General features: G+C 40.1%; 1 protein-coding gene across 1 annotated transcript in view; it reads left to right on the plus strand.

Moving 5' to 3' along the window:
• The first annotated feature begins 471 nt into the window (after positions 1-471).
• The window catches only part of LOC126248136 (calponin homology domain-containing protein DDB_G0272472-like), a 42,258-nt gene continuing 19,449 nt past the window's right edge, over positions 472-23,280 (plus strand). The window contains exons 1-2 of the mRNA XM_049948878.1: positions 472-1,213; positions 1,993-2,714. Coding sequence (XP_049804835.1) covers positions 472-1,213; positions 1,993-2,714 — 1,464 coding nt within the window. The remainder of the gene's footprint in view (positions 1,214-1,992; positions 2,715-23,280) is intronic.

The raw sequence follows: 23,280 nt of genomic DNA on the forward strand, positions 1-23,280 counted from the left end.
AATTGTTTTGATGAATTTGCATTTTTAAATTTTGTGAGTGTTATGATTATCTTATTCAAAACATTTTTACATAAATTGTGTATGTGGAAATTGTTATTGGAAATTTAGGTTTTTGAGAGCTGTTATGTTCAATACTCGTGCATGTGGTATTATTTTGGGAATTAACTGAAAGGATTGCAGGTACTGTTTGAGTAGTTCAGGGTAATTAGGAGTGTTTTGGGTTATTGGAGATCATTTTGTATTACTTGCCTGGGCATTAAATATAAACCAAACATGTCTACTGAAGATAGGCAGGTCTGTGAGGCAGTAGTTGAAAGGAAAGGGGTAGGACAGAGAGACAGAGATGATTCAGGAATTAGTGATTGTGGATTGTCATTAGGAAGCCCAGCAGCACATTCAACTAGTTATCCTGAGACACCGGAACAAGCGATGAGAGCTAGGCTAGTTTCAGAGGATGCTGATAGGTGGTCGATGTTGGTAGACTTAATAAAGAAGAATAACGAAGCGTTAGAAAGGAATGCACAAGAAACGAGAGAGAGGGAAGAAAGGTTACGCAAATCATTAAAGGAAGAGTTACAAGAAAATAGAGAAGAAGGAAGAATATTCAGAGCAGCATTAGAGAAGAGTTCACAAGAAACAAGAGAATCGTTAGAGAAGCGTTTACAAGAAACTAATGCATCGTTAGAAAGGAATTCACAAGAAACGAGAGAATCACTAAAGGAAGATTTACAAGAGATCAAAACATCACAAATGAAGATGGAAGATAATTTGAAGAAGGAGATGCAGGAGTTACAAGAACGACTGAAGATGGACATCGACGAAAGAGAGAGGAAGCTACAGAGGAACATAAACCAAGTCCAGGGAGACGTGGAGAAGGTGGAAGAAAAGTTAACAAAAAAGATAGAAGACGATGTTGAAGAAACGAAAGCCGAGTTGGGAGAAAGAATCAACAAAGTGGAAACAAATTGCAATCACCGAATCGCCGAGGTGGCACAGATGCAGAAACAATGCAACGAGGCGGTTAATGGGATAGGAGAAAAGCAAAGACAATGGGCAGTAAATCTAAGAGATGCTGTAGCCATACAACTAAAAGAGGATAATAAGAGGGTGGAAATGGAGGTCAAGCAGTTACAACAGGGAGTGCAGCATTTGGAAAGCAAGACAGAGGAAATTGATAGACGAATTAGCAATGCCACCTTAGCTGTTGGGGAAGGTAAGGTCATTACATTGATGAGCAGTGATAATCGGTGCATCCAAAGTAATACAGGACAGAAATTTAGACCGAAAGGAGGGTTGCACCCAAGGATATTTATGAAATGGCTAAAAGGAGTTCTTCCAGTACATCTTAAGGACTCAGACAAGATTCAATTCGCAATAGATAGAATGGAAGGTGAGGCTTTCACTTGGGGAGTCAGGAAGAAGGAAGGGACTACAAGTTATGACCAATTTGAGGAGGAATTCTTAAAGAGATACTGGTCTAAAAGCCATCAATGTGCAGCAATTGAGGACCTACTCCATCGCAAATCACTTAGTACATGGAGGGGAACGTTGAGAGAGTTTGCTGAACATTTGTGGGAATTGAACGAGACCCTGGAACAACCCCTGAGTGATGACGTAATGATATCGGCAATAAAAAGAAGGTTGAATCACAGAATGCAAGAAACTATATCCGGGAGTCTGATTGAAGATAGGGAGGCGTTGATGAAGATACTGGAACAACTGGAATCTGTTCGAGCACAGGGATACGATCAACCTAATGTTCAAAATCGAGAGGGAGGTAATGACCCAAGGAATCATTTCAATAATTCGTCTAATTATAGAGGAAGAGGTGGCGGTTATGGATACAGGAACCGTGGTGGTGGACGGCAATGGAGAAATGATTGGAGGGGAAATGAAGAACCAAGAGATCACGAGAGAAGATGGGATAGGCGAATAAATGACGCGGTGCATATAGAAGAAGAGGAGAGACCGGAAAACTGAATGACACTCCAGATGAGGTCCGATCGGGAGTGAGAGCTACGAGGACCAGAATAAACTTACTGAGACATGACGATGGTGGAGACCTCAGAGAAGATCTACTAGAAGAAAGAAGTGAGATTCCCAAAGAACCCAGGTTACCCATGATAGGAATCAAGTTATGTGGGCTGAACATCGAAGCATTAGTTGATACAGGAAGTGAAGCATATGCAATATCCAAAAGATTGTATGAACAGATACTAAAAGCGAAGGTTAACTTGCCTAGTTTCCCAGTGAGTGGAGTGAGGATCGTGAACGCAGTAGGTGCAAAGAGTAAACCTATTAAAGAACAAGTATTAATTACATTCGAGATAGAGGAAGAAGAATATGAAGCAACATTTTTGGTAGTTACCGGATTGAACACATCGATTATTTTAGGGATAGATTGGTTAAATGAAGTTGATGCAGTAGTGAGTTTTGATGAAGGTACTATCAAAGTTAAAGGAAGAAAGGGCGAAGAAAAGAGGTTGAAATTTGCTGAGGGAAATGCGATCGAGGAAGAGGAAGAATTCAGAAGAATAAATTTATGTCACGAAGAGGAAACCACCACGGGATACGGGGAAGAGGAACCAGTAGCAGAAGTGTTGATATACCTTGAGGGACTAGCACGAGAAGATAGATATAAAGAGGACAAAATCAGAAAAAAATTGGAGGAAATGACGCACCTAGATGAGAGGGCTAAGAAGAAATTAGCTGCAGTATTATACAAGCATTGTAGAGTATTTTCTCAGCGGCCAGGTATCATGCAAGGAGTGGAATGTAAATTAAAAATAAGGAACCATAAACCATTCAATATAAAACAGTATCCCATTCCCCAGGCAAAACGAAAAGCAGTAGATGAAGAAATACAGAGGATGATGGACCTTGGGGTTATCGAACGGGCCAATAGTCAATACAACAACCCCCTATTTGTTGTCGATAAGAAAGATGGAAAAGTAAGGATAGTTTTGGATGCCCGGACGGTGAACAAAATCATCGAACCGGAGAGAGACAAACCAGAAACCATAGAAGAACTGATTCAAAAATTCCGAGGAGCAAAGGTGCTGAGTAGTATCGATTTGACTGCTGGGTACTGGCAGATACCATTAGCCACAGAGTCTCGCCAGTATACAGCATTTACTTATGGAGGAAGGTGCTATCAATTTAGAGTGTTGCCATTTGGACTTAACGTATCAGTGTCTGAGTTTATAAGAGCGATGGATAAGATACTAGGTGAAGAGTTACTTAAAAAAGTCACTGTCTACGTGGATGATCTCTTGATAGCAAGCGAATCATGGGAAGAGCATTTGGATAGACTGGATGCAATCTTGGCAGCTTTTGAAACCGCGGGAGTAACTGTAAACCTGGATAAGTCGGAATTTGGCAAATCAAGGATAAAATTTCTGGGCCATATAATATCCGAGGAGGGTATCTATCCTGATCCTAGTAAATTGGAGGCTATTAGGAATTTTCCGGCTCCCCATAGTAAGAAACAGTTGCGAGCATTCTTTGGGGTGTATGAGTTTTATAGGAAGTTTATCAAAGGACCCATGCTTAATGCACCGAATATGAGAGAATTAACCAAGGCAAGGATGCCGTGGCATTGGAATGCGGAATGTCAAACCGAATTTGAGAATATTAAGGAAGCACTATATAGTGCAGATATCTTGTACCACCCAGATTTTTCCAAGGATTTTTATTTAGGAGCAGACAGTTCGGACTATGGACTAGGAATACATTTATACCAAGTAGAGAGGAGTGAAAAAGGGGAGAGAGTAAGAACAATAGCATTCGGTAGCAGGAGTTTAAATGCTTGGGAGAGAAAGTATTCAATTACTGAAAGGGAAGCACTGGCAATTGTGTGGGGATTTAAACGTTTCCGATATTATTTGGCCGGGAGACATGTGAAGGTCGTGACTGACCACAAGGCCCTTACGTTTCTGACTACGAGCAAATTAAGGCATAGTAGACTAACGCGATGGGCCTTAGCACTACAAGACTATGATTTCGAAATAATTTATGAACCAGGAGCAACACACATAATACCTGATGCTTTGTCAAGATTACCAGCTGACTCAAGAGGAATGTTGTTGGACAGGCCGGAAGGAGAAGGAGTTAGAATCAACCTGATGAAAGGAGTACAATGTGAAGAGTTTATAAGAAAGTTCCTAAGGAATGTGCGCAGGGAACAAAACGAAGACGAGAAATTAAAGACAATTAAAAACAAATACAGGTGTGCAGGAGAAGAAAAAATTCGCACATTCTATTATATTCACAATGGAATACTCTATAAAAGGAACAAGGAGAGTGAAGAGAACTGGAAGCTCTGTATACCGGAGCATGTGGTACAAAAATTAATTTGGTATACGCACTACAGTAATGCGCATTATGGACCGAAAAAGTGCCTGGAAAAATTGAAATTAGATTGTGCATTCAACAACATGGGAAGGCGTATACGTAAAATACTGAGTACATGTGACACCTGTCAAAAATCTAAGACGACCACAGTACAACACAAAGGATATATGCATCCAATTGTACCAACAGCAATTCGGGACATAGTCGCAGTGGATCTATTTGGGCCACTTCCTGCCTCACGAGGGAATTATACACAAATCTTAGTAGCGGAAGAACTGGTTTCCAAGTACATAAAATTTTACCCGTTGAAGAAAGCTACTAGTAGAGCCATCATTAACCAATTTGAAAAAGACTATTTTCAAAAGGTGTGTATTCCTAGGCGAATATTGAGTGATAATGGGTCACAATTCAGATCAAAGGAATGGACAGAGATGCTAAGGGAGCACGGAATAGAACAAATTGCCATTTCTAGATATAGGCCCGCTTCTAACCCAGCGGAACGAACCATGAAAGAGTTGAACCGTTTATGCCGCACCTACTGTCATAGGAAGCATGGTTCATGGAAGGAATATCTGGAAGAATTTGAGCGGGTTAGGAATCATCTCCCACATGATTCCACTGGGTTTGCACCATGTGAAGTATTGCTCAACCAGGAACCCGATAGTATTTTTCGTGAGTTGGTAGTCTACCCACCAGGGAGTTCATTGACCTGGGAGAGGAAATTGGAGCTGGTGGAATTAAGTATGAAGGAGAAGGCCAGGAAAAGACAGGAAAGACACAACAAACTAGTGAAACCAATAACTTACCGAGTAGGAGATCTGGTATTAGTAAAGGTTCATGCTAAATCAAAGAAAATAAACTCTGAGATACATAAGTTTAACCATGTTTATAAAGGACCATACAGTATTATAAAAATTAGTCATCCTAACACTGTGGAATTGGAATATGCACGGACAAAGAGAGTGCATGGCAAAGAGCATGTGGGGAGCATAAAAAGGTACTACTCGTACGAGAGTGGAAATAACCCAGGTGAGGAGGAGGAACTCGACTAGGGTGAATGAATGAACTGAGAGTGTCTAAACTCCTTGAAGTAGTGGCGTAGAATATATTAGGACAATTAGCTATAGAATGGAAAATTGAAAGAGGGAAGTGTTTATTTACATTTGGGCTTTGTGACATATTACAATTAGACTTGCATATTTCATGTCAAAGACTATCTCAGAATGAATATAAAACTTGTAATAACTATGTTGAAATAATAATCCATATGTTCTGTATTTAGGTAAGGAATTTTTGAGTGTATATGTTGTGTATGTTTTCATTTTTGATATTGGACTATAGACGACTTGCTGGTTAAAATGAAAATTTGTAATTTTGAACAATGCCATTTATGTCATGTAATAACCTTTTTGTAGAAATTGTTGTGGAGGCAGCCCACTACCCGAGTCCAGGATTATTTTGACAAATTGTAAATTCATTAATGATTTGTATTGCATGTTTTGATTCAAATGTAACTATGTTTTAAATCCCTTGCCGATTCTTTTTCACCTGCGGTTCAAAAGAAGTTTTTGAGGGCGGGGATGTAAGGGGTCCGCAGGCCCTTACTATTAAAATTTGCGCTCACACAGGTCGACAGGGCAAATATCGAGTAGTGTGTGCAGGACGCGTGAGCTAGAGGGGATTCCCCGGAGTGCCGAGTGGACGGCGTGGGTAGATTCCCGCGAGGCGGGAATAACTGGGCGGAGAGCAGTGCGAAGTTAGTTGGATGGAGTGCCGAGTCTGGGTGTGTTAGGTTCCCGCGAGGCGGGCATAGCTGTGCAAAAGCCAGCAGAAATTAATACAAATTACCGGCAAAGGGAGTGGCCAACGCCGTGGTTTAAACCCCTTTGTATCAGTATTATGCGGAAAAGTGAGGAAGTTTTATTATAAAGTGATATTAGTGATATTTGAGTGCCGCTATTATACTCCCGCGTCTACCGCGCCGGCATTACTTGGATTACAGTGATTGGATTTGCGTGTGACGATTAACAATAACTAAAGAGACCTGTGATGAGATTAGCCGTCATTAACAGTGTATTGACGAAGGCAGTGGCTGTCTCCTTATTTTGTGCTTGCTGAGAATATAGATCTTGTCTGTGAAACTGTGTTTGCTGTCCTCATTACCACCAAACCATACTTATTACCACATTTGGCAGGACAGTACGGAATGTAACACCTCCTGAGCAGTCCAATCCGATTGCTAGCCCATTAGGTACACGGTCACATTAATTAATTATCTAATTTTGGGCGGCTATTCAGATCCGCGAACGAGCGGATAACTAAAACCAGAATCGGGAGTGTTACAAAACAGAAAAAGTTTTACTTCTTAGCGTTATCACAATATATTCCATCAAAAAAATAAAAAAAATCTTAACAGCAAACCCTAACAGCAAATTATCCTGGCAGGGTTGAAATTATGAGAGGCACCCACTTGCCTTGCTCATACTGTGGCATCAAGCAGTCAGGCCTGCAAGATGAGTGGTCTGCCAAGCGAGTGGATTCTTTGTTATTTGACGAGTAACATGAACTCTAGTACTCACACTTAGTTACAAGTTGTCCTCCTAAATGATTACTACGCAACGGAAACGCATATCTGACTATCAGTGATTTACAGAACTCTGACTGTACACTACGCACTGGCAATACCACATTTTCTTTTTGTCTTTTATTTAACAGCTTTTATTAACACGTGGCCATCCCACTGAATATGAATGGCGCACACATTATAAATTCGGGACATTATGACAACATACAATTTGAAGGAAAAGTCTACCAATCTCTTTCTTTTCACTATCTGATTTATTCCGATAAATTCTCTAACATAAACACACAAATTCTATAACCTACAACAATAACATATGAAAAATTCCGCCTAGTGGGCATGGCTTTACATTAGTGAATCTCTATATTATGGTCTCGTAATTTATATACCGCTACAGTGCACTTTCTGGATAGGATGGTGGATCTTTTATTATACCTCACACTTCGACTCTCACAATCATCATCACGAAACTTTCCTCCAGACCGAGCAGTACCGAAAGAACATGCATAACCCGCCAATCTTTTGAAACTACCTTGCTACTCTCCCATGCAAACCACACATACCCAAATTACATGACATACACCACACAACAATATGAAATACTTCACAAAGAATGGTTACAACATTATCACTTTCAGCTTTCCCACTTCAATCAATATTTATCCCAGTTTCACACGACACTGCCCCACTTTGTAATTCTACTTTCCTACTGTGAACTCCGGAGATAAATGCACGTCTTCCTGTGCAATGCATGCCAAGTGGCGTTGCTGGATAGACGGCCGACTCACCTTGATTCTCTCTCAGAGTTTAAATCTAGCGTCACACGGAATCATATCATGCTGTTTAATATTAAGCACACACGCGAGTCCTCAACTGATACCATGGACGAGTACTTCTCTTTATCCTTTGTCTCATACACAGATTGAGGCTCATACAGTACTCACCACGTGGAAGTACTCGTCTCTAATTTCAAGTCCTGCACACGCCATTTCTTAAATATTTCAACTTATGATACACACGCTATTCCTTAAATATTTCAACTTATTGTACACGCGCTAGTAATTCAGCTTAACTTAAGCACACGGAAGTATTTCAACTTATAGCTACACGTGGTTTCATTGTGACCGTTGGTCACTTCTTAAGATTACTACAATCCCCTTAATATTACCTGCCTGACATTTAATTCTCCCCACAAAAGTTCCTGAGATAGAGAAATTATTATTTCAAACTACTCTTAAATATTCCACATGCATACCATGCCTCCACTCTTTCGTCATTACGGAGAACAACAAAAACAGGTCTTAACAGCAGAAGATCCAGCGGCAGAGTGCTGAAATATGGCCGTTCTCTAGGTCATCTCCCATCTCTGTCGAGGTGGGGGAAACACCTTGGTACCCTATTGGTCAGCCACATTTCAGGCGCTCAAAGCTCTGATAAATTTCATGTCTTTGGTCCCACCAAAGGTGGCCAAAGGATCGACTCAAAGATGATCATATATTCACATTCACTATCTGTGGTTAGCAGACGACCATACATTCATTCATTTCACAGATCTCACCAAACTGGATGTAGGGATTTACTTTGTGGGAGTGCACATGCGATCAATTAAATAAATAAATTGTCATTCTTTCCCACACTGGTATCCGGCTTCGCTGCATTAATTGAAATTGAGTTATTTTTACACAAAAAATGTGTTGTTCTGACAAGAATAATGAAGTATTTTGTACCTATTTTCAATGTCGGGCAGTACTGTACCCTTTCAATAGAACCTGATGGAGACTACGTAGAAAAATAAGACATGGGGAAAAAATGTTGATGTGTATTGTCACCAAATTCTAACTCTTAACAATAAATATGTTCTGAGAAAAAAATGTGGGACATTGCTCATTGAACGACCATCGGACACGCATTTGTATTCAAACACTATGGGATGTAGATAGTAGCACAAATGGAAGTTTGGGTCTGGCCGTTCTGTTCGCTGTGGAACTCACCGGATGCAGTGCAAAATGACTTATCTCCTGCGCTTCCTCTTCCTGGATTTAGAAAAAATAAGTTTTAGGCATCTTCTCCTAAACCAGTCATGAGCGGTAGGAGGACAACATCTCCCACTATGACCGCACTTCCAAAATCATCATTCTTGGAATGGCAAAAGTTATGACCATAACGTCAGCATCCTCTTGTGCCTGGTCATTTTCATGCTACACTCTCTGAATTGATTTTTAATAACTGCGATCAAGTGACTTTTGTTTCTTTCGTTGTAGGAAAACTTGTCTTGAGGGATTTAGTTTGACTCAACTACAACTTCAACCGATGAACGTATTCGAGACCTACGAATTCTCTCAGCGTTGTTAGTGCTACCTTGTTCTCCCCCGCATGTTTACGCATCAGACACAGTAGCAAATTGAAATCGAAAACGACGTTGCAGGTAAGAAACATAAATGGGCTATTGATGTGAGGGAAAATTTTCTTGGCCATGTTACGTTGTGTATAAAGTACCCTCCAGCAACAACAAACATTTTGTTCAGTGCATTTGAGTTCATATACTTCATTGAAACAAGGGCGTTGTAGAATGGAGATTTTGTTCCTCCTAGTACGCTTTTTCTGAGAATAGAGACGTTGGACAAGGAGTAAATTGCTGTTTTAAAAAAGGCATTTATTGTTCTTCAATTTGTTTCATTAAACAAAACCTTTGTGAAGGAGTTAAAGGATCAACAGGAGTAATTTTGCTGCTTCCAGTTTATAACAGTGATCGCAGAAACGAGGGGCACAGCCTTATCTCTTCTGTGGAACTTTACATCAAGGAAATTGTCATGAACTGCTCTTTTCGTATCTCTTTCTCTCTCCTCGTGACACATACGACAGTTAAGACTATCCGCGCTGATATAAAATCATTTTTCGGGGAAAAAGAAAAAGAAATGAAAACTTCACACAGTCAGACCTGACTGTGATATGCGGTAACGAGTGCTATGCTATGTCAGCGATACCATATATGCTGGGCATGCCGCGAAGTGATATGGTCAGTTCCAGTGTATAACAAAACATATAATATATTTCTACTTTATAAACAGAAACTGAAACAAAAGTGCTCCAAAACTTGGTATTTTGTCGTTTTGCACAATGTTTGAAACATCGTTACTTTTGACGAACCGTAGAGCCCTTGGTACTTGGCGCATAAAAAATCGTAATACCCAAATATGTAGAATATTTTGTGCTCTTAAACATGAAATAGATGCCAAAGCGCAAGGAGCACAAGAAACAGGTTTTTTTTAAAAAATCTGGAGGAAGGCAGAGGTTTTCGGAGTGTTTTGACTACAGAATGTTAAGCCAACATAAATTTTGTTCACGAAACTATGTTTTCCAATCTTTCCAACCATACAGACGAGTTAACAAAACAAAATCTTCACCCCACTTTTGCAATGTATAGGCATTTTTCCGATAACTACAACGCACTATACAGTATTTCATAAAATAAATATTCTAAGGTATTAAAACTCGGCGAAAAGTTATGTTCTCTTATTACAGGTGTCTGTTAAGATGTCATGAAAATGTTTAAGGAAATGACTACAACAGTCATGGGATTCCCAGTCTGAGCAGCAGGTACGGGATCATGCGAGAAAAGAAAAAAAACTGTTTACTACAGCAGCCAAACAACACGGTGCCTGGAGAAACATACCGGAGTTCTATTTTAAGGAAAAAAAGCGTGGTGCTACTGAAGTCAATAAGATTCCTTGGAACTTCAGAGGAGCCACTCCCTACGAAGTTTGTTTCTCCATTATATTCGTTCACTTACCTGTCTCATTCTTTGTAAGAACCGCTGTCATCCTGTGTGAACATCCACCTACTTCACGAAGATAACTGAGAAGAGTTCGGTTTGATACTTTTGCGTTTTGCAGTCCGTATGGGTTTGTGACAGCTGAACTACATTTTGCCACTACTCCTATGGGCTATGAGTCCAGTTCTCACTCTAGAAGCCTTTTAACACCTCCAGTCACAGTTTTAACCACGCATACTCCTCTGTATCAAAACACGTGTTTTGATACTATAAATCACATATTCAACTACGACGACAAAACAAATATGTCAAATCGATTACTTCATGTTTCCCAGTATTTTCTTCAAGGTTTCAGTTACTATCGAATCATTTGTGCTGACAGTTCACGTGACACGTGTATGGCGAAGAAGACCTACGTCTTATTTCAGGAAGCACGTTTAAGTGTTTGGTCTTCTAGTTCGCATGTAGTTCTCAATGTGCTACTGAAAGGTCTCTGTTGGATTCCTTTCATGTTTAATTTCTTAAATCTGTTGTCATTTACGGCATAAATTCCTTTTCTAAATTTACTGTGGCGTTTCTGACTATCTGGGAGATTTTGACGACAGGGAAGAATGTAATTTGAGGGGCAGACATGAGAAAAATAGAAACATTCAAGGGCCTCGCCAGGAGGAAATGCGGGGATTTGATTTCAAACATTTCCTTACGGTGAGAAAGTTTGAGATATTTCGAAATTCGCAAAAAGGAATACATCCACGAGCATGGCTCGAGCAATTTGAGTTTTGTCTTCCCCCCGACTGGGCAAGTTCACATAAGATAGAATATATGTGTGGCTATTTGGAAGGCGAACCGGCGAGTCGCATGAGGTCGGCAGCGCGTCACTGCAACTCCACTCGGGAATTTCGACAAGCCTTTCTGTCCGCCTATTGGTCGGAAGCGGCACAAGATAGGGTATAATTATGCTGCCAAATTTGAACCAGTCTGGTTTCGGCAGCCCTGCACGCCTATTCGACCACATGCTGCAGGCAAATCAATTTTTATACGACCCATACGGGCCTGCGGAACTAATTAGGATATGCATCACCAAATTGCCGATGCACTTGCGCCACGTCATTCTTGCGGGACGATGCAAAGAGGACGTGGAAACGTTTAAGACACTTCTCCAAGAGTTGGAATACAATACAGCAGAATGCCCGCCTAATCAGGCACAAAGTTATTACGGGGCACAGCAGTGCGATCGCAGTCGTGGCCGTAGTACTAATCAACAGCGTGACTGGTCGTCGCGACGCGAACGGAACAATAATCGGGACCGGCCGTATAGAAACTGGGGTAACAGTCGCGAACACAAGTGGAACAATGGAAATGATCGAGGACGTGGACAAGATCGTGAACGCTACAAGTACGGCAACCAGAATCGATACTACGATGAATACGGTGGGAATAGGACTGTAGGCGGAGCACCACGTAATGTTGAAATTCGGCCGGCCAACCCTAGACATAATCCGGCAAATGGAAATGAACAAAATCGGCAATGACAAACGATCAGCGCAGAAGGCGCCCAATCGGAACAAATGAGCGACATGGCAAATGAGTAGAAAGGACAGTGAGAAGTAGAGAGGACGGTGAGGAGAAAGAATTGATTAGTTTAAATTTGTGACGTATGCTTTTTGAATAATATGTTGGTAAAAATAATGATAAAGATGTTTCTATGTGATTGATTGAAGTGATGTTTTAATTTTTTTTTCTTTCCTTGTGCAATTAGGATTTAGTTTGATTCAAACGTGAAGATAAAAGGTTTCTTTGTGAACGAGTGAAATGCTGTTTATGTTGTTTTTTTGTGTCAATTGAAAAGAGTAGCTCCTGAGGGAAGCAAGATCTGTGTAGAATTATTGCAAAACTCAGGGGAATATCCGATCTGTGGGTATTATGGGTCTGGCAAACCCAGGTCCCCAGCTGTTAGTAGCCTTGTTTCCGATTTTCTGCTTTCAGTGCTACTATCTATCTATTACTATTCTATATCTGTCAGTATAAATGAGGATCTCTTACTATAGTATGCGTGCTGTATGAATATTTTAAGATAGGATAACTCTGAGAAAGGAATGAGTAAGTTTGGAATCTTGAAAACAGGATGCGATAATACGATTGTTTAACCATTGGCTTCCCAATATGCGATGATATGTTAATATTGATGATATATTTTTTTTTGTTCTTTATAGCTGAGTACGTAAAGTGCTGTCTGTGGATTTCGTAAGTAGATTGACTCCCTTCAAGGTGAAAGAAGAATTGTGGTTTGTGTAATTTACGTCGCCCTGAAATATTATTGTGGCAGTCAAATACGAGCAGTTTTCCAGCAAATGGAGAATGGAACGGAAATGTGGATCCTTTTTGTAGTCTTCACCGATGTTGAGCCAGAGCCTGAAAAATTATTCTGCGTTAATACTTGTCCTAGAAAAGCGACGTTTATGTGTTTTGCTGATGCTGTGAGCATTACAGCTTACTGTTTTCGCTGGTGCGGGATGCACTGCAGCCTATATGATTTGTACTGAGGAAACTTCCCTCTTGAAGGTAGAGGAAGATTAAATAATTTTGATTATGGAACCGAAGGAAAGCTTGGTTTAAGGTAATAAGGATGAAGCAAAACATTTGTCATTTAAACTGCAGGAGGATTCGGATCTTTTGTGTCTGTTGTAAGTTCAATATGTTAAGATGAAACTGTTTTACAGAATAGAGGTGACCACAATTTTGCCATTCATGAGAAATGAATTCAGAATAACCACCACAGGCGAAATAACTGATTTGGAAGCGAAAGGTAACTTAAAGAAGGAACGAAATCGCAGCAAAATGGGTAAGAAAATGTAGTATAACCTGTATAATGCAGATATTTTTAACCTTCTCATAGTCATCTGCGTGATTAACTCTTGTGATAACGTAATTTTAGATGAAATTGTCTTACTGTTTTATGTGTGAATATATGAGTATGATACATGTATAATTGCGAGTCTCTTATCAGGTGTGTCAACTGGTATAAATGTTTTGGCGTGTAAATAACCATTGTTCTTTTTACTGTGTATGTTTAAGGAAAGTTTCTCCATATTTATCATGTGCCAAGACGTATGCCGCGAGCGTGAAGAAGAGGACGAATTAGAACAATGTTGTAGTGGTATATACACGGTGCTGAAATAGTATTGAAGTAGCTTGTTGGCTTAACTAGTAGTGGATAGAAGTTGAATTTTGAGTAATGCATGTTTATGGGTAGTTAGTTTGTAGAATAGACAACAGGTGTGCATGTGTGTGTATGTGTAAATAACATGTGAACCCTATGCTGCCCTGACCTATTGACCTATACTTGCACAAGGCATAATCCTATTCATTTTAGTGAATTAATAATTAGCACTTGATTTATTAAAACGTAAGTGAACCACATTAGTGATGTGGATTTAAATATTATATTGTCAGTTTATTTAATTTTTATTTTTTTACATTGTAAAGTCATTTCACTTTTATTTTTGTACATTGTCAAGTCATTTAAATTTTATTTTATATTGTTGATTCATCTAATTTTTTTTATTTAAAAAAAATTAAGTCTCACTTTTGTTCTTAAAAATTGTGAAAGACAATACTAAGTGGTATTATGTATGACATTGTGTAATCACATAACTATGATAAAAAAATTTCTGTGAACGCAGTTGAGAACGTGAAAGCGAACCGGCTAAACTCTTACGAGACAGCGGGAGCAGCCGGACTAGTTGTAAACTGGCGGGTTTCCCAGCAGGACACGCTGTCAACCGGGCCACTTCGGGAGGGCGGTCGACAACAAAAGAAGGGCCCGCGGCAAACACTTTCCCTTGCACCTGGAGCTAATGGGCGGTCGCCCCGTGCGCCCCTTCCTGAAGGCGATGACCTGAGATGGGCGAGCGGCCCACCGCGCGGAAATCCATCTGCTGGCAACGCACCACACGCACGCGACCGTGACGAGACGGCCGCGGTGAAACGACAAAAGACAGGGGATAAAAGGGCGTGGAGCCTTTTGACAGGTACTGTCCAGAGAAACTTGCAGACGTCGACGACGCCTATCGACATTTCCTGACAGATGCCTACTGTCAAGCGACAGTAAATCATGGTTCGATGTTCTCTGGTCGCTAAGGGTGGCACAAAAGAAGAGCCATTAAGTGTCATCCTTGCCCAGGAATATCAACCTGGCGTGTCAATCGAGGATACCGCATGAATTTGACAACACAAACATGGAACCAAATCGAGATGTACGTGACACGGGCCACCAAGAGAAACTTCATGAGAGGGCAGAGACGGCGGGATCGCACGCAACAGATGGACAAAAATCCCTACTGACAGTTGCGGCGACGAACCCCCCTCCCCCACCCCTTATATTGTGCCTCGGAACAGTGGAACTAGTGAGTGTATCAGTGAACAGTGATTATACAGTTCTTAGTTCAATGCATATACGTGTGTTTCGGTCACAGAAACTTTGACTCGTGTGTTGTGCAGGGATTCGATTTATTGGTGTTTATTAGACTGACTCTTGTATTTTGCAGGTGTTCTATTTTTGTTTTTTTTTTAGACTTTGACTCTTGTATTTTGCAGGTGTTCTATTTATTGTTTTTTTTAGACTTTGACTCTTGTATTTTGCAGGTGTTTTATTTATTGGTGTTTTTTTTAGATGTTGACTATTGTACTGTTTTATTGATCAATGTTTGTTCTTGTGTGATGTATTAGATTTGTGATATTTTGTTTCGTAAATTCATTCAAGTGGCATTGCTTCGTTTATCAGTCAGATTGCTATTCATTCTCATTGGGCTGTGATCGATTAGCCTTTGCATGGGGCATATTTATTGTGAGGAACCCCTTAAGGGTAACAATCACATAATTATTGTAGTTTCAGTATAATGACACAGTGCTCATTGTTTGCTAACTAATTAAAATATAGTAGAGTGATTAAATTAGTGCTACATAGTTATTTTAATTCTACAAATTATTAGTTTTATAAGATACAGAATTTTTTTGCGATAACCACTTTGTAAAACATGTTTTTTTTCTCTTATCATTTTTTTGTTTTTGCGGATTGTGCATTGTAATGTTCTGCTTTATAATACTGATGTTATTTCATGTTCTTTTTTAATTGCTGTGGCACCTTTGCTATTTTCATAAATTTTGCTTGTTAATAAACAGTCATAAATTTTCCTGTGATCAGTTGGCTCTTGCAATGAGCAAATACTGGTGAACTCCATAAGGGTAACAACCAGAAATTGTTTTCATATTAATGACACAGGAACCATTGTTTTTACTTGCTGACCGAATTAGGTCTACACTATCTTTTAAATAGGTGTCACAGATTGTGTTCTTTTTTTCTGTTTGAAATTAGTAGATTTTAAAGATTTGTTGAAATTATTGTATTTTAGCAAGTAGCTGGAGACCTTTTGCCTTTTCTTTACACTTTTGGTTTACGTAGGGTGTGAGAAGCCTGCTTGGGAATGTCCTAGCATGGCCAGAAAATTCCCTGCACAGTCTTTTCCTGGAGCGTTGGGGTTATGAAAGGTCTCTGTTGGATTCCTTTCATGTTTAATTTCTTAAATCTGTTGTCATTTACGGCATAAATTCCTTTTCTAAATTTACTGTGGCGTTTCTGACTATCTGGGAGGAGACTGAGTAGTGGAACGTGTTACTTTTACACATAAACAAGAACGATCTGTTACACTACTACACTTTAAAACACAGTTTATATGTAATTCATGTCACACAGTCTCATACGGAACCTACATCCGCTTTCTTTTATATACTGTATATGATAAGATACTGTCATCCCCCTTCCCTTCTGTGTGAGAGGATGAATGAGCAAATGTATTTCTAGTTGCATGCTTGAGGGTAGCAGACAAGGCTGTCTGCTAGAGAACAGTAGGACCAACGTCGGAACAGGTAGCTACGCTTTCTAAAAGCAAAGAGGTTTCTATCCTTAGTATGGTCCTGTCCGTCCGTTGTCATGTTGGTATAGGAAGCTGCCCCTCTGGCCACTTCCGTTTGTATTTGTGAGCCACCCTCAGGAAGCACGCTCGGTAGTAGCGCAGGTCAGTTGGTCCGTGGCGAGTGTCTGAAGTGGTAAGATCTCCGGCTAAGCGCGTGTCTGCTAAGTCTGTAGGACAATGGATTTCTTAAGTTCAGCCTAACTGAAAATTTAATCACCTTTATTTCAGGTTTAGCTCTAAAATATCTAATGTTATCATAAATTGCAGCGCAGTGCAATTCTCGTGTGAAGTTCAGATTATTTTCCGGTAGTTGCTTTGTCACTACTTTGTGAGTAAAGTGGAACCACGTGTTGATCAGTAACTCTAACTAAGATCAATCTTAAATGCGAATGCTTGTGTGATTATAACGTCTCGTCTTGACAATATTTTCAATATAGCAACTTTTCTTTATGTTCAACCCACGTGGGATGTACTTTGCGAGACCAGTACCACGTGCTTATATAACTGTTTGACCCGTCAGGTTAACAGTAAGACGTTAATAACCAGTTCGAGGTTTTTCTTTTGGAAATTGCTTTTGATCTAATTTATTTTAATTATCAAAATTATTGTGGAGTTATACGCTTTGTGTAAACCAAGTTGACCACGTGAAGCATGTGGTGTAATCATCAAAGTAGCCCTCAGCTATTCTTTTCGCGAAGATTTCACAAAGAGTTAATATGAATTTAGTATACCAGTGTGTGGTAATTACATGACGGACAGGATTGTGCTACGAACGTAATTTCTTTGGGTAAAAATTAGAATCTGTTTGTAGTGGTTAACTTTCTCTTGCATGCGTTTCAACGTTCTTTGTGTGTTGTTTTATGAATGCAGTGTTGTATGCAGTCTCCCAATCTTGGCTCCATATTTGATGTGTTCCGTAAGATTGCAATCTCACATTTTCACAATCCTAAATAAGGCACCAGTTTAGTTAGGAATCAAGTGTTATATGCTGAAATTTCAATGATCAATCTTAAAATAAATTTCCAAATATAAACTGATTTCTTTCTTTTTATTTAAATTCTCTTTTATATATATATTACCGGTTGTTTGGGAATTTGGTAAACCTAGACTAGATACCTGATGAAACAGTAGCTTAGTAATGCAAGATTAACTTCCCCAGACAGCTCACAGCGTTTAACCCGCTTTTATTGGCTAGCAGTAACGCTTACATAGCAAATCAAAGTAACAAACTTACACTACGCCACCCCATGTTCTAATTCTTTACAGAAACACGTATGTCAGCCGACTAATAGAGACAAATACAGACTGCTCTTGTTCTTGTACTACATGACAGATAAACATCCAACATTTCTATTACTCAACACGCATCTAACTCAGTTGCTCCCATAAACGGAATACAATATTTTTGACAAATTGCTTACTGCTGCATGGCATTCAGAACTGTGTCACTGAGGCTTTGCTGTTGAACTCTGATGCATCTGGGCACGCCTTCTGACTCCTATACTGCAATGGCTACCGTACAACAGCTCAGACTTGTGGTGGTCTTTAATTAATAGTACACCAACAGACATTAGTTTGTATTCGCTAGATGTCTTGTAGGTTCTACTTTCTCTTACTGCTTTCTTGAGTTCTGGAAACTTCGCACTCTAGCTGGAATGTTTTTAAAACACGCACGTTCGTGTTAGCATGTCCGTGTTTCATCCACCGACACGCCCGCTGTTACCTAGAGACATGTTATTGCAGTTCAGTGACCTTCTTTCTGAGGCCGTGGGTGCACAACTTTCCCCTTTGTGTGTTGACACCGCTGATTTTTCTCGTATGAACTAGTTTTTTCTGGTCCTGCGAAATATGGATCTACGGAGAACCTTCCATACGTCAACAGCACGCATTCTATGAGATTTAACTTTAATGAAATTGACAATCGTGATACGCCGATCATTCTGTTATTTTGAAGATGAGTTGATAAATATAGAACTCATTACACTTGCAAAAAATCTCGTTTTCAAACGATTTGAAGTACAGAAAAGCCGGGTTATATATGCCTAATGCAATGTTATTTTTACTCGCACAGTATTCGTGACACATCATGATAATCTTAATCTGCATCTTTATCTATATGGCTACTCTGCAATTCACACCTAAGTTGCCTGGAAGAGGTTCATCGAACCACTATCACCCTATTTCTCTATCGTGGCACTCTCTCACACTGCATGGGAAAAACGAACATTCAGGTTTTCGGGAGTGACCTACGATTTCTCTTATTTTATTTCAATGACAATGTATCCCTATGCAGGTGGGTGTCAACAAAATATTTTCGCATTCGGAGGAGAAAGTTGGAGATTAAAATGTGATGTAAAGCTCTAGCCGCAGCCAAAAACGTCTTTGATTTAATGACTGCCTCCCCAAATCGCGTATCATATCCGTGACACTCTCTCCCCTGTTTCGCGAAGATATAAAACGAGCTGCCCTGTTTTGGACTTTTTCAAAGACATCCGTCAATCCAACCTGGTAAGGACTTCATACGGCACACCAATACTCTACCAGAGGACGGACAAGCATAGTGTAGGCGGTCTCTTTAGTAGACCTTTTGCATCTTCTAAGTGTTCTGCCAGCAAAAGGTTTGCCTTCCCCACAATATTATCTAGTGATTGTCTCAATTTAAGTCGTCATTAAATGAAAATTCCTAGGTATGTATTTAAATTGCATCGAATCTCAAATCGTTATAGGTAAGAAAAGCTGACTAAAGTCTGAAATAAGCTCAGTCGAAAATTTGCAAAGGGCTTAACCGTGCTCAGAAAGGATAGATTAATTACAGTTCGTGATGCAGTGTTTATTGGTGTCAGAAGTAGTTTATCGTGCATTGAAAGTGAAGTAGATAGTTCCTCTGAATTAGTGTTAGTAGAGATCATACACTGTAATTGGAATAAATTGTTTCCTTTTACCGACCCCCCTAATCAGAAGAGACAGTCTCTGAACAGTTCGAAGAACATTTGAACGTCATTTCAAATAGGTATCCCACTCATACAATTATGGTTGGTGGTGACTTCAGTCTACCGTCTATATGTTAGAGAAAATCCATGTTTAAAGTCGGTAGTAGGCGTAAAACATTGTCCTAAATCGTATTGCATGGTTTCTCAGAAAATTATTTTAACAACTAATTCAGGAGCCCACTCGAAATTTAAGTGGTTGCTAAAACGTATTTAACCTCTTATCAACAAATAATCCTGACCAAATAAGGAGTTTCATGACAGATACACGTATTAGTAGCCACGAAGTAGTTATAGTTACACTGAATACCGTAAATTCAAACACACCAAAAATAAACACAAAATACATCTACATGAAAAAGCAGATAAAAATTCGCTTGACACCTTCCTAAGAGACAGCCTCCAACCCTTCTCATCTGACAATGGACGCGCAGACCAGATATGGTCCAAATTCAAAAAAATAGTATCGGTTGCAGTTGAGAGATATATACCAAATAAATTAATAAGATATGGTAATTATACCCCATGGTACACAAAACAAGTCATAACTCTACGTAGAAACAACGAAAAAAGCATTCCAAATTTAAAAGAACGCAAACCCCTCAAGATTGGCGGTGTTTTATGGAACCTCGAAATTTAATGCGAACTTCAATGCGAGATGCTTTTTACAGTTTCCACAATGAAATTCTGTCTAGAAATCTGGTAGAGAACCCTAAGGGATCCTGGTTGTATGTAAAGCAGGCCAGTAGCAAGACGCAATCAATTCTTTCACTGCGTGATAATAACGCTGGTGTTATTTATGACAGCGCCATTACAGCAGAGTTACTAAACACGGTTTTCCGAAATTCTTTCACAAAAGGAGACGGAGTAAATATTCCAGGATTCCGATCAAGAACAACTGCCAACATGAGTAACTTAGAAGTAGCTATTCTTTGTGTAGCGAAGCAGCTTAAAACACTTACGAGAGGCGAGGCTTCCGGTCCAGATTGTCTACCAGGCAGGTTCTTTTCAGAGAATGCTCCTTACTTAGCAGACATATACAGCAGCTCGTTCGTAGAATGATCCGTATTCAGAGACTGTAAAGATGCACAAGTCACACCAATACCCAAAAAAGGAAGAAGGAGTAATCCACTGAATCACAGACCGATATCACTAATTGCAGGAGGATTTTGGGACATAATACTGTGCTCGAACATTATGAATCACCTCGAAGAAAACAATTTATTGACAGATGGCCAACACGGATTCAGGAAATATCATTCTTGTGAAACACAACTAACTTTTTATTTTCACAAAGTAAAGTGAGATATCGACATGGAAGATCAAAATGTTTCCATATTTTTAGATTTCCAGAAGGCTTTTGACACCGTTCCTCACAAGCGACTTCTAATTAAACTCTGTGCCTATGCAGTGTTGTCTCAGTTGTGTGACTGGATTCGTGATTTCCTGTCAGAAAGGCCACTGTACGTAATAACTGACGGAAAGGTCGACATAAAAGTTTTCTGAGTATGACACCGCGTCATAATGTAAAAAAATGCTGCTGATGGAGAAAAACCAACGTTTCGGCCACGTTCGCAGCGGCTTTCTTCTTGGTCTAATGGTGCGTTCTAGCTACGCAATGTCCTTTATATTTTGTTGTTACTGTTCATAATTTTAAAAAGGTAGTTCGTCGAACCACTTTCACACAATTTCTTCCATTCCACTCTCGAACAGCGCGAGGAAAACCAAACACTGAAATCTTTCTGTGCGAGCCCTGTTTCCTCTTATTTACACTGATGATCATTTCTCACTATGTAGGTGGGCGCCTACAAAATACCTTCACATTCTGAGGTGAAAGGTGGTGACTGAAATTTCATGAGAAGGTCCTGCCGTAGCGAAAAACGCCCTTGTTTTAATGATGTTGCCCTTCTTTGAACCTTATCCTTGTCCTCCGTCAAACCTATCTGAAGCGGATCCCACATCGGACAGTAATACTCCAGAAGAGGACGGAGAAGCGTAGTGAAGCCGGTCTCTTTAGTACCCTGCTGCATTTTCTAAGTATCTGGTTTGCTTTCCCCACAACATTCTCTATTCATCATTCCAATTTATGTTATTCGTAATTGTAATCTCTGCGTATTTAGCTGAGCTCACTTAAGGAAGAAGGAGAGGGAACTTTAATAGGTTACCACCACCCAGCGCAGAAGAACTCTGTCATCCGTTCTTTGGCAATCCGTGCGCAGCGCCTAAGTGATGCTCAAAACATCACAAATGAGCTTAAAAGGCTGCGCACAGCGTTTCTAGCCAATGGCTACAGCCATAATTCGATAAACAAGCATTGTCAACGAACACAAGTAAGAAGATAAGCAAGAAATAGACAAACTGCAGCCAACAGTGCGCTTCAAAAAATGGTTCAAATGGCTCTGAGCACTATGGGACTTAACTTCTAAGGTCATCAGTCCACTAAAACTTAGAACTACTTAAACCTAACTAACCTAAGGACATCACACACATCCATGCCCGAGGCAGGATTCGAACCAGCAACCGTAGCGGTCGCGCGGTTCCAGACTGAAGCGCCTAGAACCGCTCGGCCACGGCGGCTCGCAATCAGAGCAGTTCTCTTAGATTGTTTGCAGATTATGCTGTCATTTATCATCATCTAATGTCATCAGACGATCGAAACGAATTACAAAACGATTTAGACAAGATATATGTATGGTGCAAAAAATGACAATCGACTGCAAATCACGAAAAATGGGAGGTCATTTACATGAGCAATAAAAAGAATCTGCTAAATTTCTGTTACACGATAAATCACACAAATGTGAAGTCTGTAAACTCAGCTAAATACGCAGAGATTACAATTACGAATAACAGAAATTGGAATGATGAATAGAGAATGTTGTGGGGAAAGCAAACCAGATACTTAGAAAATGCAGCAGGGTACTAAAGAGACCGGCTTCACTACGCTTCTCCGTCCTCTTCTGGAGTATTACTGTCCGATGTGGGATCCGCTTCAGATAGGTTTGACGGAGGACAAGGATAAGGTTCAAAGAAGGGCAACATCATTAAAACAAGGGCGTTTTTCGCTACGGCAGGACCTTCTCATGAAATTTCAGTCACCACCTTTCACCTCAGAATGTGAAGGTATTTTGTAGGCGCCCACCTACATAGTGAGAAATGATCATCAGTGTAAATAAGAGGAAACAGGGCTCGCACAGAAAGATTTCAGTGTTTGGTTTTCCTCGCGCTGTTCGAGAGTGGAATGGAAGAAATTGTGTGAAAGTGGTTCGACGAACCTCTGCCGGGCTCTTAATTGTGAACTGCAAAGTAATCATGTACTTGTAGATGTAGATGTGTGTGGTTCGAAGAGCACCAGGTTGAGTCGACTGTACTCGTCTAACCACCAAGCTCCCCCTACTTAAACCCAATCGAGAATCTGTGGGACCAGCTTGATCAGGTCCTTCACGCCATGGATACTCAACCAAGAAATCTAGGACAGCTGGTCGCAGCACTGCAGTCGTCATGGATTGACATATCTCTTTGTACCTTCCAGAACCGCACTGAGTCTCTTCCTGCACGTCTTGAAGCAGTCCGTGCTGCAGATGGTGGTTGTTCAGGTTTTTGACAGGTGGCCAC

The sequence above is a fragment of the Schistocerca nitens genome, chromosome 1 (genome assembly GCF_023898315.1).
Source record: "Schistocerca nitens isolate TAMUIC-IGC-003100 chromosome 1, iqSchNite1.1, whole genome shotgun sequence".
In the NCBI taxonomy this organism is placed as follows: domain Eukaryota; kingdom Metazoa; phylum Arthropoda; class Insecta; order Orthoptera; family Acrididae; genus Schistocerca; species Schistocerca nitens.